This window comes from Gobio gobio (assembly GCF_949357685.1).
Source record: "Gobio gobio genome assembly, chromosome: 18".
NCBI lineage: Eukaryota > Metazoa > Chordata > Actinopteri > Cypriniformes > Gobionidae > Gobio > Gobio gobio.
In genome coordinates, this window is record NC_137111.1 from 48,650,395 (window position 1) to 48,665,394 (window position 15,000).

The 15,000-nt window shown below is 42.2% G+C and overlaps 1 protein-coding gene across 1 annotated transcript in view; it reads right to left on the bottom strand.

The window, feature by feature from the left end:
- Positions 1-15,000, bottom strand: part of kndc1 (kinase non-catalytic C-lobe domain containing 1) — a gene marked incomplete at both ends in the record, with an annotated part of 123,039 nt that overhangs the window by 9,860 nt on the left and 98,179 nt on the right. Inside the window, 2 exons of the mRNA XM_079842284.1 lie at positions 6,888-6,947; positions 7,277-7,399. Coding sequence (XP_079698410.1) covers positions 6,888-6,947; positions 7,277-7,399 — 183 coding nt within the window. The remainder of the gene's footprint in view (positions 1-6,887; positions 6,948-7,276; positions 7,400-15,000) is intronic.

The window sequence follows — 15,000 nt, forward strand, 5'->3', positions numbered from 1 at the left end:
CACTTAGTTCTTTCAAAAATATATGTGCTCATTAATGTATATTTACTTCTTTCAAGTAATAAAGTATTCTCGTAAGTTTATAATATGCCATTGAAAATACATACGGGTGAGGGGTTCGAATGCGGGTCGCCATGTTGCCCCTCCATCTTGAAAGTACATTAGCCAAAGAGGGACATACCCGTAAATTCAAGCTTCGCCTTTGGCGTTTTAACACTCGATGGCTCTGTGTCGAATGTGGACGAGGTCGAACTGGAAGCCATGTTAATCTTGGACTAAATCGGCCACCGTAGGAGTTAAAACTAAATCGGAATTGAGAGGAACAGAAACTAATATTCACTGGATGGTCATATACACGTTCACCACTAGATGGGGGAAAATATCACACAGTGTAGCTTTAACAATTAAAGAGTTTGTTTAAAATTATTAAACTAATTATAATTAAAAATTTCAAGTAAAGCGCACTCCTCTGATTAGACTCTCATGCGGGCGGACCGGGGTTCGAGTCCGGCTTGGAGAGGGCGGTTCCATCAGGAGGGGTTGCATTGGTGCCGTGACCCGGATGGGAGTGAGGTTTAGGGGGTGAGTGTAACAGGTCAGCTAGTAGTAAACCTCACTCCTCTGATCTCAAGAGACGCTCTAGCGCAGGGGTCTCCAAGGCTGCGTTCACACTGCAGGGCTTAATGCTCAATTCCGATTTTTTGAAAAAAATGAGATTTTTTTGCAAGGCCGTTCACATTTCCAATTAAATGCGACCTTTTATGATCTCCTGTGTGAACGTGAAATGACCCAGAAGTGACCCGCATGCGCAGAAGAGTACTCAGCGGTCAACGACGTCACTTGTTGAAATGTTTTCAAAAACCGCCCGGTTCCGATAAGAGCCCTCGAGTTTGGCTTGAATAGAGCTGTCCCCCCAAATATTAATTAACTCCGTAATCTCGCTTCCCTTCCACTGACTGGTCTCAGCATCGTCCGCCATAGTTGTTTATCTTCTCATTCCCGCCTACTTCAACGTACAATGATGACGTTTGTCGCGTATCAACGACGTGCGGGTCGGATACATGTGACCTGGCAGTTCAGACTGAAGACGCATTTGAAAAGATCGGATATGTATCGGATTTGGACCACATACCCAAGTGGCCTGGGTCGCATTTGAAAAGATCGGATCTGTGTCGTTCAGACTGTCATGAAAAGATCAGATACAGGTCGCATAAGGGAAAAAAAATCGGAATTGGGTCGTTTCAGCCTGCAGTGTGAACGCAGCCCAACTATCGGACTCCGGTCCAAATCCGGACCGCGAAGCCTTTTGACATAATGAAATAAATATGCCACATGCCATTAAAAAAAAAAAATCACATTTATATAGGCAGCTCAGGAGAACCGTTTGGGTCCTATGTCGCCACGGGCAGAGATGGGCATAAATACATGGAAATGTATTTAAAATACAAATACAAAATACTGCGTGGAAAAATGTATTTAAATACAAAATACAAAATACTGTGTGGAAAAATGTATTTAAATACAAAATACAAAATACTGCGTGGAAAAATGTATTTAAATACAAATACAAAATACTGCGTGGAAAAATGTATTTAAATACAAAATACAAAATACTGCGTGGAAAAATGTATTTAAATACAAAATACAAAATACTGTGTGGAAAAATGTATTTAAATACAAATACAGTATTTTGTCATTTTAAAATACACAAAATACATGTGAAATTGGTGATTCAGTGCAGGTATCCCTATTAGGATGAAATCTATCTGGGCCTATTCATTAATATGTTTTGTTCTAATGTCACAACAAGTCACAATTTCAAGTTAACTGGGTTTAACTTAATTATTTGGTTAGGGTACTAAAAAACTTTTTCACATGTGTCCTCAAAATGACCAACAAACTAATCAGTTTATATGTGAAAAAATCCATTTATTCACAAACTTCTCACGAGACGAGTGTTTGACAAATTATTCAGCAAACAACTTCCTCTCATCGCTGCTTTTTGATGGTTTGGAGAACAATTACTCAGAGTCGCCCTCTGTCGTTTCACAGAATGATACAACGGAGAGCACGTCAAGCATTACTTCACTGAGGAGCGCACAGTGAGCAGGTTTGCAGCGTAGAGCCATGTTTCAACTGCACAAAGCTAAAGAGAAAGCGGCAACTGTGTGCTGATTCCACCGCTTGGCCTTTAAGTCAAAAGTGTAGGCCTATTTATCAGCGTTCCACTCCGTCTCGGAGCAAGTGCGCAAAAAAACTGCCTGCCAACGTGCAAGTGTTAATTTAAATTTCCTTTTGCGGCAGTTATGATAACACACATCACATCACACCCATTAACTAATTCGCCCTTGCTTCTTTTTCCACTCCAACATTCCAATTATTCCTGCCCACTAAAAGCTGCACAGATATATGTGCTTACCCCGATAGGCCTATCTATGTAAACGATTTAGAAAAAGTTCCATCGATTCACAATTTATGTCATCGCTACGAATCTACGATATGTATTGTCATATGATATCACCCATCCCTAACATGCAGAAATGTTAATACTTCAAACACATTTGACAAGCTATCAACAAGTAGAATTGACCATGACAATCTTATTCCAGAAGAGTTGTGCATGATTGTTGGGGTTGGGGGGAGAGGCGTGTCTCATTGGAGCCAGAGCTGCATCCATGCACTTTGTGAATGTGCGTGGGGAAAGAGCTAGACCAAAGGGAAGCACTCGATATTGGTACGCCTCGCCCCCGAAAGCGAACCTCAAGAGCTTCCTGTGACACGGAAGGATGGATATATGAAAGTATGCGTCCTTCAGATCTATCGTGACGAACCAGTCCTCGGACCGGATCTGACTCACGATGGTAGGAATGGTGAGCATTTTGAACCTGAACCTCATCAGAGATCATTTCAAATACCTCAGATCCAGAACAGGACGCAACCCTCCATCCTTCTTTGGAACTATGAAGTACCGGCTGTAGAACCCGGACTCCCTCTCTGGTGGGGGAACATATGGCCCCCTTTACCAGCAAGGATTCTACTTCCTGTTCCATAACCCGAACACGCTCTGGTTCCACTACAGTCCATGTCACTCCACAGAATTTTGGTGGAGGATGACTGAACTGCAGTCTGTAACCTTTTTCTACAGTCTGCAGGACCCACGTAGAAATACTCGGAAGGCATTTCCACGCGCCGAGATAATCTACTAAGGGAACCAGCCTCTCGAGGCTGGCCTCGGGTGTCAACCGAGCCTCGTCCCCAACCCCCTGAAGCGGCGAACCGGCAGGGAGCAGTTGGGGACAATTTTCGGTGTACGGACGCGCTAACTGCCCAGTCGCAAGTCCTCCCGGAGGCGGCTGGAGCAGTGAACGTCCGCGGGAAATCGATGTAGCCCGAAGCGTCTGTGATGGCGGGATTACCACATTGATTTCCCGAGAGCGCCGGGCGCGGGGGGGACCGCTCTTTGAAGTCCAGCCGAAGCTAGGACTTCTTCCCAGCAGCCTTCCTAGCCTGAAGGACGTTTCTTAAATCGCCCATAGGTGCGGAAGCCTGCTGGTGCGAGCGCCGCCTCTGTTGCCAAGCTCCAGGAGGAGGGGCTCGAGAGGCGACGCTCTGCTTTTGCACCTGCCGCTGCGAGGAACTGGTGGACGGCTGAGGCTGCCCGCTGGAGGCAGCCTTCCCTTTGGAGCGACGAGGGAGGTATTGGCGGAAGGCCGCTGACTGCTTCCTCGCCTCCTGGAATCTGTCGACGACGATATTAACAGCGTCGCCGAACAGTCCAGAAGGCGAGATCGGGGAGTCTAGGAGGAAGGTTTTATCCTTCTCCTTCATCCCCGATAAATTCAGCCACAAATGTCTCTCCACAGTCACCATGGATGCCATGGAGCAGCCCACAGCGCGGGCCGTCTCCTTGGTGATGCGGAGAGACAAGTCCGCAGCCTTCCGGAGCTCCAATATGTCCCCCGGGGAGGGACCCTCACCCTCATCTCACCCTCACCCTCAGAAAGATAACCCGCGAGAGCATCTTCCACCCGCGGCATCGTCCCGTATCCGGCTTCACGCGCCCCCAGGACATTAGAATAATCCAATACAGGGGGATTGGAAACGCGCGCCGAATACGGCTTTCTCCAAGACTTGCACAACTCATTGTGCAAGTCCGGGAAAAAAGGCAAGCCCCGGCGAGGTGTTTGAGCCCGGCGTGAAAGGAATCGGTCATCCAGCCTGCTTGGTGGCTGGATTTCCTCATTTTCCTGTGGCCAATCAATTCTTAATTTGGCCACCGCACGGGTCAAAACCTCGACCAGTTCCTCTTGAGCGGGTGGGTGAAGTGGCGACTCATATGGTGCTTCACCGCCCGCTTCGATGTCCACCTCATCTGGTTCCTCGGAACCAGAGAGAATGAACACCGGATTCTCCACCCCGGGGGAAGAAGCCGCAGCGCGGGCTTCCACACGGGGAGGGAGAATCTCGGAATCGTCAGACGAAGTTTGGGAAAGTGCCTCAGCAGTCCCAAACCTGTCTGACAGATCCCGCTGTGAGCCCCAGGATCTGCGACGCCGAGCCGCCTCGGCGACTGCGGGTCCAGAACCAGAGGGCTCACGAGGATGGCCGGCCTCATCAAACACGGCCAGCCGAGAACGCAAGAGCCTGAGTGTGAGCCGCTCACAATGTTCACAGAGCGCCCCTCGAGAGCCGCCCGAGCATGCTCAACACCCAGGCACTGTACACAAAGCGAGTGTGTGTCCGAGCCCGACATGTAACGGGGACACGGATGCACACACTGCTTAAAGTCTCTTGCTTTCTCAGTCGCCATTTCACACACACTTTTTCACTCTCACAACGAACAACAATAAATAGACAGACAGATTTCACAAAGAGCGCTATGCTGAAGAGCGATAACTGCCATTACTATGCCTGGGCTCCCCTTTATGTATCTTCCGGGTATGCCGTCATAGTTACGTGATGACGCAACACCAATCAGGATTGGCCTGATTTCATTCATACTTCCGACGCGCTGTTGCTTAGGGAGTGTCCCCAAATTCGTCGTTCCGATGCAGTGGGAGTTCCCTCGAAAGGGAACTGCTCCTGATAAAGAGGTTGACTGGCTCAAAGTATTTTGAGTATTTTGAAAATACAAAAATACTCATCTTAAATGTATTTAAATACAAATTACATTAGATTTTTCCAAAGGCTTTAAAATACAAAATAGTATTTTGTATTTCAAATACGTATTTTAATTACATGTATCTGAAATACTGCCCATCCCTGGCCACGGGTTGCTCACTGTTACGCATATGCAGTGAAGAAGAGACGGATGGTGCGTGTCACTACTCGATCCGTACCGGAAACACGATTTGTTCTGCGCATGTGCGAAAATGCGGCTACTTCCTGTCTGACATGTCGAAACAATTTACGGCAGTTATCGTAATTTTTTACAGTACCCGATCTGTACCGGAAATAGTTATTTTTTTTATTGCATAATTATAAAGCATAAGCAAATACTTTGCAGTTAGGTTTGAAATGAAAGGGTTAGTTCACCCAAAAATGTAAATTCTGTCATTAATTACTTCCCCTCATGTGGTTGGACACCCGTCAGACCTCCGTTCATCTTCAGACACAAATGAAGATATTTTAGTGTAAATCTGATGGCTCTGAAAGGCCTCCATTGGCTCAACTTTACACTCTCAAGACCCTTAAAAGACGTCATTACAAAGTCCATCTCACTACAGTGGTTCAACAATAACTTTATGAAGACGAGAATATTTTTTGTGCGCAAAAAAACCCTAAATAACGACTTACATAGTGATGACGATTTCAAAACACGGCCTCATGAAGCTTCGAAGCGTTATGAATCAGTGAGTCGAATCAGCAGTTTGGAGCGTTATGAATCAGTGAGTCGATTCAGCAGTTTGGAGCGTTGTGAATCAGTGAGTCGAATCAGCAGTTTGGAGCGTTATGAATCAGTGAGACGATTCAGCAGTTTGGAGCGTTATGAATCAGTGAGTCGATTCAGCAGTTTGGAGCGTTATGAATCAGTGAGTCGATTCGGTGGTTTGGAGCCTTATGAATCAGTGAGTCGATTCAGCAGTTTGGAGCGTTATGAATCAGTGAGTCAAATCAGCTGTTTGAATCGCCAAATTTCAGCAGTTTGGCGGTTTGACACTCGATCCGAATCATGAATCGACTCACTGATTCATAACGCTTCGAAGCATCATGAGGCCGTGAAAATCATCATCACTATGTAAGTCGTTATTTAGGGTTTTTTTGTGCAAAAAAACTATTGTCGCCGATTCATAACGTTATTGTAGAACCGCTGTAGTGAGATGGACTTTGTAACGACGTCTTTAGTGTCTTTTAAGGGTCTTGAGAGTGTAAAGTTGAGCCAATGGAGGCCTTTCAGAGCATCAGATTTACACTAAAATATCTTCATTTGTGTCTGAAGATGAACGGAGGTCTGACGGGTGTCCAACCACATGAGGGGAAGTAATTAATGACAGAATTTTCATTTTAGGGTGAACTAACCCTTTAACAATATGAACAGACATGTTTTGTCCATATGAGAACAAATTAAATATTTTGTTCAATTAAGAACAAATGCTATCTACACTAATTTCTTTAGTCTGGCAATAAACATAAATTATTGTTTTTAGGTATATAACTGTCCGGACCTCGGCCGGTGAGGAGGGTTCATTTACTGGACCTCAAGCAAGTTTAGTTGAAGACCCCTAGTCTAGGGACTGACTCTAGGGGTTGCAGCCTTTAGCCTCCTTGTTAGAGCGTCCGACTCTCATGCCGGCGGACCCGGGTTCGAGTCCCGCTTGGAGAGGGTTACACACAGTGTGTAAGTGCATAGTGTGTAATTTGTGTTGAACTTCTGTATGTGAGCGTCTCACCTGCACAGCCCTGAGCTCCTCCAGAGCCTCGCACACCTTCACTGAGAGCTGCTTCCACGCCTGCCACACACACACACACACACACACACAGAAGTTGTAAAACTCATTTAGACGGGAATAAGCATGGCTTATGAGAACCATTTATCATGCAATTTAATTTCACGCCAAATATAATGAATACTGTTTTGTTTCTGCACAAAATGCTGAATGCACGTGGATTATAACCCTCTCCTGCTTCTAAATACAGTGTGTGTGTTTAATCAGTTTAGAGAAGCGTGCAATGAACATTCGAGCCGCTGGAGCTGGCAGATAAGATGAAGCAGAAACAGCACACAGTCTCACGACTCTCTCCACACACACTCGTTTATCACACGGCTTTCACTTCTTACCGGTAATTGCCTCACAATCACGTTCTCCAGCCCGGACAGAATCTGCATGGCGGTGGCGAAGTTTCTGTTCTCGTAGCAGAACTTCCCAACAGCGAGAAACCGCGCGAGCAGAGCTGCCTGAGCCTGATAATAAACCACACACACACACACACACACACACACACACACACACACACACCTGACGTTACGAGAATCATACACACATATAGTGTTCATTAGAGCATCAGGGATTGAAGTGTGCTTGTCATGGAAACAATGTCATTTCTCTCATCGAATATCATATTCATATATTATTATTGTTATTTATTAATATTATATGTAATAAATAATAATAATATTGACAACTAAGAGTTTTTTGAAAATCATTATAACAAATTATTAAAACAATTAAAACAAATAGAAGTGAAGCAGTTTTGTTATTAATATTATATGTAATATAATAATAATAATAATAATAATAATAATAATAATAATAATAATAATAATAATAATAAATGTTATTGTTAATATTATTATTATTATTATTATTATTATTATTATTATTATTATTGTTATTGTTATTATTATTATTATTATTATTATTATTATTATTATTATTATTAATAATAATAATATAATATTAACAATTAAGAGTATTTTAAAATAATTATAACAATTATTAAAATAATTAAAACAAATAACGGTGAAGCAGTTTTGTTATTAATATTTTAAGTATAATAATAATAAATGTTATTGTTATCATTATATGTAAAAATATCATTAATAATAAATAAATAAATAAATAAATAAATGTTATATTATAATAATAATAATAATAATAATAATAATAATAATAATAAATGTTATTGTTAATATTATATGTAGTAATAATATTAATAATAAATAAATAAATGTTATTAGCCTATTGTTACGTATATTTGTGCTGATACCGTTTTGAGTCCATAGGTGGCGGGGGAATTCCCCAACTTGTGACAAAGACATGACGTCACCCGGGATACCGGATAAAAGGGCGTTGGCGGCGACATGGATGTTCTCTCTCTCTCATCTCGTGTCCTGTGGACATCACGGCTGCCGCTCTCCTCGCCTCTCCGTTCTCCTTTCTTTATTAGGTTCTTTGTGGTTTTGTTGAGTATAATTATTTGTTGAGACTTAGCATTATTTACTCACTTTTACATAAGTTCAGTAACTGGTAGGAATTATTTCGTCATGTCACTTTATGGTTATTTAGAAAGAGTATGGAGGTAAGCAGAGACCCGGAAGATTCACTTGTCTTTGTTTTGTCGGAAGCCAGGTAAGAACTGCTGAGTACAGGCGTAGGCAGGTGTTCTCTGTTTACTTTCTTAGTTGTCCTACCAGTTTACTGTTGTTTATTACTTGTTTGATTTATGTTTGTTAATAGGTTGACCTGATTTGGATTCTGATTTGTATTCTCTTTTGGATTGTGTACATTTGTTTCTCTTGTTCATTTTTTATAGTAAATGAAGGCGTACATGGCGTCTTGAAGCGTTACTTTGTGTCTGTGATTGACTTATGTGTTCGGTCCGAATCAGCTGTTTAAGTTAATTTGATTAATGAGCCTTATTTGCTGGTTATGGCCGTAACATATTTGGGGGCTTGTCCGAGATCTGGATGATTTGAATAATCTCGATCTCTTTTCGCCGTGGCTTTGTTTGATCTTTTGATCTGTCCACGTGCTTTGAATTTGTTACTTTGTAACTTTGGTCAATCACAGGAACTTGATGTGAACTTTTGAATTTTGGCTCGTGTTGTGCACGCTTCTTTCTCTGTAACCCAGTAGGACGTTTAATTCTAAATATGTTCGAATTAACTGCTTTTATTGTGAATCCGACGCAAGCGGAGCTGTTTCAAGTTAATAGAGTAGATCTTATGAAAATCGCTGCTCATTATAAGGTCAGTTTTCGTAATACTTCATCTAAACGTGAACTTCAGATTCTGCTTGTAGAATCGTTACATAAGCAGGGTGTTTTTGGTGAAGAGGAAAAGCTGACAGATTATCCTGAATCAGCTGAGGGTAGCTCGGAGGATCTTGCAATGCAGGTGAAGAAAATGGAGTTGCAGGTTAAAGAGCACGACACCGCTTTGTTGAGGGAGAGAGAGGAATGGGAGCGTGAGAGAGAGAGATGGAGAGAGCGTGAGAGACATGAACTTGAGCTGAAAAAGCTTGAAATGGAACAAGCTTGTCGCCTTAAGGAAATGGAGCTGAAAGCTCGTGAGAGGGGTGTAAGTGATGCTCCTGATTTTGACGTAAGTCGAAATATTCGTATTGTTCCTCCTTTTCGAGAACAAGAGGTAGACAAGTTTTTTGCTCTTTTTGAACGTGTTGCCACCAACATGAAATGGCCGAAAACATTTTGGCCTATGCTGTTGCAGTGTGTGTTTTCTGGTAAAGCCCAGGAAGCTTATTCTTCTTTGTCAGTTGAAGAGTCTCTTGATTATGAGCAAGTAAAGAGAGCCGTACTTAGGGTCTATGAACTAGTTCCTGAGGCGTATCGACAAAAATTTCGTAATCTTCGGAAAAATGATGAGGCTTATGTTGAATTTGTTCGTGAGAAAGAGTCAATGTTTGATCGCTGGTGTTCTTCAATGAAAGTGAGCACGTTTGAAGAGCTCCGTGAACTGATTCTTTTAGAGGAATTTAAAAACTGTTTACCAGACCGCGTTGTAACATATTTAAATGAGCAAAAAGTTCTGAAATGTTCAGCTGCTGCTGCGCTAGCTGATGAATATGTACTTACGCATAAGAACGTGTTCACTGATTCAACGAAATTTCCATCCGTGAACAATAGTCATCGGTCCTTTAAGCGTAATCTTGAACGTACTCTGCCTGCTGATAAAGTGGCAGAGGGTTCTGATAAGTTGTCCTCACCTGTTTGTTTTTATTGCAAAAAACGTGGACACATTATTTCTGAGTGCAATGTGCTCAAGAAGAAAAAAAGTGTTCCTAAACCAGTAGGTTTATTGATGACGTCCTCGCCGCATCTGGAAGGACTGGAGTTGTTAGTATCTCAAGCTGACATGTGTGAAGATCAGGGGTATGTGCCATTTATAATGGACGGATTTGTGTCTTTGGCAGGTAATGCTGGGTCGAGGAAACCAGTTAAAATGCTTCGTGATACAGGCGCCGCTCAGAGTTTTATTCTGGAAGGGATATTACCGTTGTCTGATAAGAGTTCTATTGGCTCGAGCGTCTTAGTACAGGGATTCGAAATGGGCTTTGTGAACGTGCCTTTGCACGAAATTGAAATTGAATCCTCCCTTGTTGTTGGTCGCGTTGTTGTTGGAGTGCGACCGTGTCTTCCCGTTCGAGATGTCACATTTATTTTAGGGAATGACTTGGCGGGAGGAAAAGTTTTTGCTAGCCCTGAGGTAACTAATGTTCCTCTTTCCTGTTCTACTCCTGACAAGTTGGCTCAGAAATACCCAGAGGTATTTCCTTCGTGTGCTGTCACTCGTGCTATGAAACAGAGACTGAAAAATCAAAACCGTAGTAAATCAGAAGGTGAGTGGAACTTTGATTTGAACGATACGTTCCTTTCTAATTCAGATTTTGGTGAGGTTAAGTGTTCAAACTCTGACGGTTCAGACATCGCCGTTAAGAGTCGAGATGAATATTCTGTAGGGTTGGATAAACTGTCTCTGTCCCGCGAACAGCTTATTGTTGAGCAGGGGAAAGATGAGGAAATATCATCCCTCTTTGAAGCCGTTGTTCCTAGTGAGCAACTCGAACATGTATCACAAGGATACTTTGTTGAAGATGGTGTGTTGATGAGGAAGTGGAGACCACCAACTGCATCTGTTGATGATGAGTGGCGAATCATTAAACAGGTAGTAGTTCCCTCCTCATATCGCTCCGAAATACTGAGTTTAGCGCATGATAGTCCGTTTGCTGGTCATTTAGGCGTGAATAAGACATTTGATCGTGTTCTCAGGCATTTTTTTTGGCCTGGCTTGAAAAATGATGTAGCACGTTATTGCCGAAGCTGTCATGTGTGTCAAAAGATTGGCAAACCAAACCAGAAAATTTCACCAGCACCATTACATCCGATTCCAGCTGTTGGTGAACCATTCGAGCGTGTGATGATCGACTGTGTCGGCCCTTTGCCTCGCACGAAGGCGGGTAATCAGTATTTGCTCACTATTATGTGTGCGTCAACACGGTTTCCAGAGGCAATTCCTCTGCGGAAAATCACTGCACCAGTGATTGTGAAATCGCTCGTTAAATTCTTTTCATTGTTTGGCCTTCCTCGTACCATTCAATCGGACCAAGGTACGAATTTCATGTCCCGTTTGTTTAAACAGGCTCTGGATCAGTTGCATATCCAACATTGCACGTCAAGTTGTTACCACCCAGAAAGCCAGGGAGCACTCGAAAGGTTCCACCAGACGTTAAAATCAATGCTACGTGCATTTTGTCTGGAGTTCCAGAAAGACTGGGATGAAGGAGTGCCTATGGTTATGTTTGCAGTTAGGGAGGTAGTGCAGGAGTCGTTGGGCTTTAGTCCGGCCGAGTTGGTGTTCGGGCATACGGTCCGTGGTCCACTGAAGCTGATTAAAGATCATTGGACTAATGACATGAGTCCTAAGAACATTCTTGACTATGTTTCAGACTTCCGTTTTAAATTGCATCGTGCATGTGAATTAGCCAAAGAGAATTTGCAGATGTCACAACGACGGATGAAAAGCCGTTTTGATTGTAATGCTAACCTTCGTAGTTTTGCTACTGGTGATAAGGTGTTGGTGCTGTTGCCTGTCCCAGGGTCTGCTTTGCAGGCTCGCTACTATGGTCCTTATCAGGTGAAAGAGAAGGTGAGTGAGCTTGGTTATGTGATAGAAACTTCTGACAAACGAAAAAAAACTCGTCTATGTCACATTAACATGCTTAAGCCGTATTTTGAGAGATTGCCAGATTCGTCTGGAAAGAAGTCGGCTGTGTTACTTGTTTCACCTACAGATTCTCTGGTGACCAAAGAGCAGGCGCTGTCCAGTGCTGAGTTACCTGATGCTGGGGCACTGACCGGTGCTGAACTTCGGACCCGCCCATTGTGCTCTGGTTATGAACGTGCTGATGTTTTGTCTATTCCTGAGGATGATGGTGACGTTGCGTTTCCTCCTCTAGAACTGGTGACGGGGAGGTTGAAAAATTCTGAGCTAATCCAAAACCTTGACTTGTACCTTTCCCATTTAACCGTTACCGAACGCGCTGACATGACTGACATTATTCGTATGTACAGTAATCTGTTCTCTGATGTTCCCTCTCGTACTTCGCTGATTGAACATGATATTGACGTTGGCGACTCGTTGCCGATTAAACAGCATGCGTATCGGGTAAGTCCTGAGAAACGAACTCAGTTGCAGCAAGAGGTGACTTTCATGCTTGAAAACAACATTGCAGAACAGAGTTTTAGTCCTTGGAGCTCACCTTGTTTGCTGGTTAAAAAGTCTGATAATACGTTTCGTTTTTGTACTGATTTTAGACGCGTTAATGCTGTGACAAAACCAGATAGTTATCCATTGCCTCGGATGGAAGATTGCGTGGATCATGTTGGAAATGCTGCTTTCGTTACCAAAATCGATCTGCTTAAAGGTTACTGGCAGGTGCCTTTGTCGGATCGTGCCAAAGAGATTTCGGCATTCGTTACACCGGACCATTTCCTACATTACACCGTAATGGCTTTCGGTTTACGAAATGCTCCGGCAACATTCCAGAGGTTGGTAAATCGTGTCCTTGAGGGCATGCGTAATGTTGAGGCGTATTTGGATGACCTGGTTATTTACAGCGCGTCTTGGTCAGAACATGTAAAACAGCTGGAGGAACTGTTCAGTCGTCTGTCTAGTGCTAACCTTACGGTTAATTTGGCTAAGTGCGAATTCGGTCGAGCTACGGTAACGTATCTGGGAAAGATTGTTGGTGGGGGGCAAGTTCGACCTGTTGAGTCTAAGGTCGAGGCTATTACTAAATTTCCCGTGCCGAAAACGAGACGCGACCTTCGACGGTTCTTGGGTATGGTGGGGTACTACAGGAATTTTTGTAGGAATTTTTCTGTTGTTGCCACTCCTTTAACTGACCTCCTGAGCCCAAAGGTGCCTTTTCAATGGTCCGAGTCGTGTCAAATAAGTTTTGAGCAGATTAAGGCGCTTCTGATTAATTCCCCTATTTTGTCCGCTCCTGATTTCTCTACTCCGTTCTTTCTTGCTGTCGATGCAAGTGACACAGGTGCGGGAGCCGTGTTACTTCAACGAGATCAGGCTGGTGTTGAGCATCCCGTTTGCTATTTTTCACGCAAATTCAATAAACATCAGCGTGGTTACTCCACTATTGAGAAGGAGGCACTCGCTCTTGTCCTTGCCATTCATCACTTCGATGTGTATATTGGTTCTGTTTCATGTCCGTTGATCGTATACACCGATCACAACCCCTTAGTGTTCTTGAACCGAATGAAAAACAACAATCAACGCCTGATGCGTTGGAGTCTGTTTTTACAGACTTTTGAATTGGACATCCGTTACATTCGGGGTCGAGACAATGTCATCGCTGATGCCTTATCCCGTGTTTAATGGGAATAAATTGTTTTTTAGGTAAGATCTTTTCATTTCTACAATTTATTCACTTAAGGGTGAGGGTGTTACGTATATTTGTGCTGATACCGTTTTGAGTCCATAGGTGGCGGGGGAATTCCCCAACTTGTGACAAAGACATGACGTCACCCGGGATACCGGATAAAAGGGCGTTGGCGGCGACATGGATGTTCTCTCTCTCTCATCTCGTGTCCTGTGGACATCACGGCTGCCGCTCTCCTCGCCTCTCCGTTCTCCTTTCTTTATTAGGTTCTTTGTGGTTTTGTTGAGTATAATTATTTGTTGAGACTTAGCATTATTTACTCACTTTTACATAAGTTCAGTAACTGGTAGGAATTATTTCGTCATGTCACTTTATGGTTATTTAGAAAGAGTATGGAGGTAAGCAGAGACCCGGAAGATTCACTTGTCTTTGTTTTGTCGGAAGCCAGGTAAGAACTGCTGAGTACAGGCGTAGGCAGGTGTTCTCTGTTTACTTTCTTAGTTGTCCTACCAGTTTACTGTTGTTTATTACTTGTTTGATTTATGTTTGTTAATAGGTTGACCTGATTTGGATTCTGATTTGTATTCTCTTTTGGATTGTGTACATTTGTTTCTCTTGTTCATTTTTTATAGTAAATGAAGGCGTACATGGCGTCTTGAAGCGTTACTTTGTGTCTGTGATTGACTTATGTGTTCGGTCCGAATCAGCTGTTTAAGTTAATTTGATTAATGAGCCTTATTTGCTGGTTATGGCCGTAACACCTATCGATATATATGTAATAATAATAATACTAATAATAATATTAACAATTAAGAGTTTTTTATAATTATAACAATTATTAAAATAATTAAAACAAATAACGGTGAGACAGTTAAAATGTTATATAATAATAATAATAATAATAATAATAATAATAATAATAATAATAATAATAATAATAATAATAATAATAAATGTTATTGTTAACATTATATGTAATTAATAATAATAATAATAATAATAATAATAATAATAATAAATGTTATTGTTAACATTATATGTAATTAATAATAATAATAATAATAATAATAATAATAATAATAAATATTGTTAATATTATATGTAGTAATAATAATAAATGTTACTGTTAACATTATATGTAATT